Raw genomic sequence first — 3,481 nt, 5'->3', positions numbered from 1 at the left:
TCAGATCTCAATCCGCCACCGCCCCAACCCAATCCCTACCCCCATGTAGCCCAACCCAATCCGCCGTCCTCTTCTCCAGTCGCACCGGCGACCTCCAACCTCATCGCCGGCAGCCCCTCCCCTCTCCTCCTAGATCCACTCGGGCTACTCATGTCGTGGCCAGATCCGGCAGGAACTCCCTCCCTTCCAACTCGCTTCGCATCCCGATCCAGACGCACACACAGACAGAGCTTTGGGAGCTCCTGCTCGGCTGCTCACGGCCACGGTCCATGGACGACGCGGACGTGCGCGAGGTGCTGCTGTACCGGGCTGGGCTGGTCACGGCCGCCGCATCCGTCCTGGTGGCCGAGGCGAGCGCGGTCGGCGACGCCGTCCGGCAAGGTGCCGACCTCTTCTACGTCGTCGGGGCCGGGGGGCTCACTCCCCCCTCCGCGCGCAGTTCACCGTCCTGGATCTCTGCCTCGGCACGCTCGACTCCCTGCTCGCGCTCAGCGACGACCTCGTCATGGTACTTCCTTGCCTCCCATCCCGATCTTGTCTCCCACCCCTCTTCTTGCCCCCGGCCTGATCCAGCCTCTGTCTTCACAGTGCTCAAATGGACTAGATTTATGTCATGGGGTGTGAAGTACGTCCGCAGTTCCACCACAACTACAGCAACGTTCTCCTCGACCACATCCATGCGGGGCAGAAGGAGTGAACTGCTACGTGTATCTGGAATGGAGCTCTCGCTTTAGGTTAATCCTGAATTCTTCATGTATTTACTTTCAGAAAGCACGTGCAGTTCTTCATAGTAGTATTTCTACCTGAAACTCAATCTGTGATTTACCCCTAATGTTTGCTTGTTGGCAATTTGCCACTACCCATCATGTTCTGAATGGCACGCATGGTGCTCACAATGATTTACACTGCACAGTTTGATTCTGATAAACATCAGTTTAGACATATCAGGGCCATTTGGTCAACCTCTAACAAAGCTACTCTGAAACCCTTCTCTTTGAAATGGGTTGCTCCTACTATTAATATTGAGGAAGCATTGCCTGCAATTTTTTGTCTACAGCAATAAAGAGACTAAGCAATCAAATGATTCAGAGATTCAGAGAACAGCAAGGCGTGTTCTAATAAAGCAATCAAATAAAGAGATCAAGCACACTGCCTAAAATTGCAACTGTTGTTTCAATAAAATTAGTAGAATTACCTTGTGGTTCCTCTGTTTGCTTCATATTATGGTTGCTCTACTGCTAGTGTCTTACTAGCCTGTTCTGGCTCATCGTGTTCCTTCTCGTAGTTGATTTTCCAGGTGGTACACGTGCAAGCAAACATTTAAACACAAACCCATCCATCCTCTGTATTATAATGTACTGAAGAAGTAATGTAGATGAATATACATGCAGTTTTATTAAGTGAATGACATGCAAACAACTAACTTGCTCTTGTTATTTATCGCACAAATACAATGGTTATGTCATGGTTGTCATGAGAATATGTTACTGCTGCTTTTGTTATTTATCGCCTTTCCAGTGTACAGTTTATCCCTGGTATGCTTCCCTGTTACTACTATATCATCATGGCAAAGCTAACATCTCATTGTGCTCTTTTTCATTTCAAAAGTCAGCCTCCGACCATGGCGGATCTGCAGACGCCGCTGGTGCAACCAAAGAGGAAGAAGGTTCTGGTGGACTACCTGCTACGGTTTGCTTCAGCTCGTGCGGATAGGAGGTGGATGCCCGCATGGATCCGGCGTCTCCGACCTTGGCATCCACAAGGAGGAGCGGCGACAATTACATACCCAACCATGGGGTAGCAGCAATTCATGGTTGAGCCTCCCTCTACCTCTCTCACGTTCCCTGATTTTGCTGCTACTCTAAATTCACTTTCACTTGACTGAATCTAGTGCTACTGCTGTCAGTCCCTAGTCCCTAGTGCTACTAGTCCCTAGTGCTACTGCTCTAAATTCACTTGCATGTTTGACTAAATTCACTTGGTATTGCACTGCTTGCCAAATTGAGTTGCTTTCCCTAGGCTTAACCTCTAAGCTATAATAACTTTGAATCGGTCTGTGGGAAATTGGGCATATTGGGTGGTAAATATAGAACTGTAGAGATGTAGAACTAAAGCATGGTACTTAGCTATTTAAGTTGTTGGTACTTGGTAGTACCTACACAGTGAAGTCTAGTTGATTCAGGAAAACTTGACTTGAGATTTTCTTTCTTATGATTTACTGATGAAACCTTGATTGTTGAATCTTGATGTAGGTATCCCACCGCCGATCCATATCCAGATCAGCTGCATCACGGTTCCGCACACAGGTCAACATGCCTTGTTTATATGAATTGTTTTGTATCTAGTGACTAGTTGTCACACTGATTAAAATCTCCGCGCAACGAGCAAGTAATCAGTGGCCGTGAAGCAACGTTTATAATATCTGTATTCTACCATGCAAAGAAGTAATACTTGACTGCTCGCTAGCAAGATTTCAATCATAATATGTGCATACTTGTTTATGATATTTGTGTGCCCATGTAAAACGTATGTGGTTCGTCCTAGGCTAGATCCCAACCCACGTTAGAGCTGCACACTATGATTTCCTCTTGCCAGTGAGATCTGTTCGTACTTGTCAGTAGTCGATGGGACGCTAAAGCTTCACTGCTGCTTCTGCTGTATATTTTTTGTAACCCATGTTTCTACTTGCAATCAGCATACAATTTTGCATCAAATGGTTAAATGTTTCCACATTCTGTAGGATTAGTGCGTCCTGTTGCTTGTTGCTAGCTGTAGGATCTGACGTTTGGTTGTTGTTTTGGTGATGTAGGCCAAGGGAAATGACTACCGTTCCAGGGTCTCCGGTCTGGGAGCTCGTGAAGAAGAGCAAGTACTTCTTGATCAAGCAGTTCGGCAACAGCAATACCAAGGTGCCGTTCAGCAAGGAGCCCAACAACCTCTACAATGTGCACTCCTACAAGTTCTTGGGTCCGTAGCTCTTTGCACTATTTTTAACCCTTTTGTTTGCAAGTGTCTCTGCAAGGAGCTAACTTGCTGTGGGGCTGATGTGGTTTCAGGCTTGGCGAACAGCAAGACCGTGGCGGTCCAGCCATCAGCGGGAGAGGACAAGGCTGTTGTCCTGTCCACGACCAAGACCAAGAAGCAGAACACCCCTACCAAGCTCCAGCACAAGACTCTCATGCGCAAGGAGTTCCGCAAGATGGCCAAGTCTGTCAAGAACTAGGTATTAACTCCAGAGTTCTGTACTTGAATTGCCCTTATGCTTGGCTTCTAAGCTACAACTATAAGTCACGGCTTGTCTCTGCTTCCTCCTTGAGTTCAGAGTTGTGGCATGGCATGCTTGATTTTTTGGTTGGACTTGTGTCCCTGATGATGCACCGTTGTTGCACTGCCAACCATCAGATGCAGTAGCTGCTCCTGCTTGCTACTCCGCTGCCGCCGCTTGTTGTTTTGCTACTGCTCCTGCTAGTTAGTCACTGCT

The 3,481-nt window shown here is 47.7% G+C and overlaps 1 protein-coding gene across 1 annotated transcript; it reads left to right on the top strand.

Moving 5' to 3' along the window:
- The first annotated feature begins 2,813 nt into the window (after positions 1-2,813).
- LOC123126230 (60S ribosomal protein L28-1-like) lies at positions 2,814-3,223 on the top strand. Its single transcript, XM_044546609.1, has 2 exons — positions 2,814-2,967; positions 3,057-3,223. The coding sequence occupies exons 1-2, from the start codon at positions 2,820-2,822 to the stop codon at positions 3,221-3,223; spliced, it is 315 nt and encodes a 104-aa protein (XP_044402544.1). The 5' UTR covers positions 2,814-2,819.
- The last annotated feature ends 258 nt before the right edge of the window (positions 3,224-3,481 follow it).

This window comes from Triticum aestivum, chromosome 5D, assembly GCF_018294505.1.
Source record: "Triticum aestivum cultivar Chinese Spring chromosome 5D, IWGSC CS RefSeq v2.1, whole genome shotgun sequence".
Classification (NCBI taxonomy): Eukaryota; Viridiplantae; Streptophyta; class Magnoliopsida; order Poales; family Poaceae; genus Triticum; species Triticum aestivum.
This window is presented reverse-complemented; position numbering and strand designations above follow the sequence as displayed.

Bases quoted from the DNA above. Each gene is read 5' to 3' on its own strand.
- LOC123126230 (XM_044546609.1), top strand. From the start codon at position 2,820: ATGACTACCGTTCCAGGGTCTCCGGTCTGGGAGCTCGTGAAGAAGAGC. The intron at 2,968-3,056 runs GTCCGTAGCTCT...ATGTGGTTTCAG, and splicing joins GCACTCCTACAAGTTCTTGG to GCTTGGCGAACAGCAAGACC.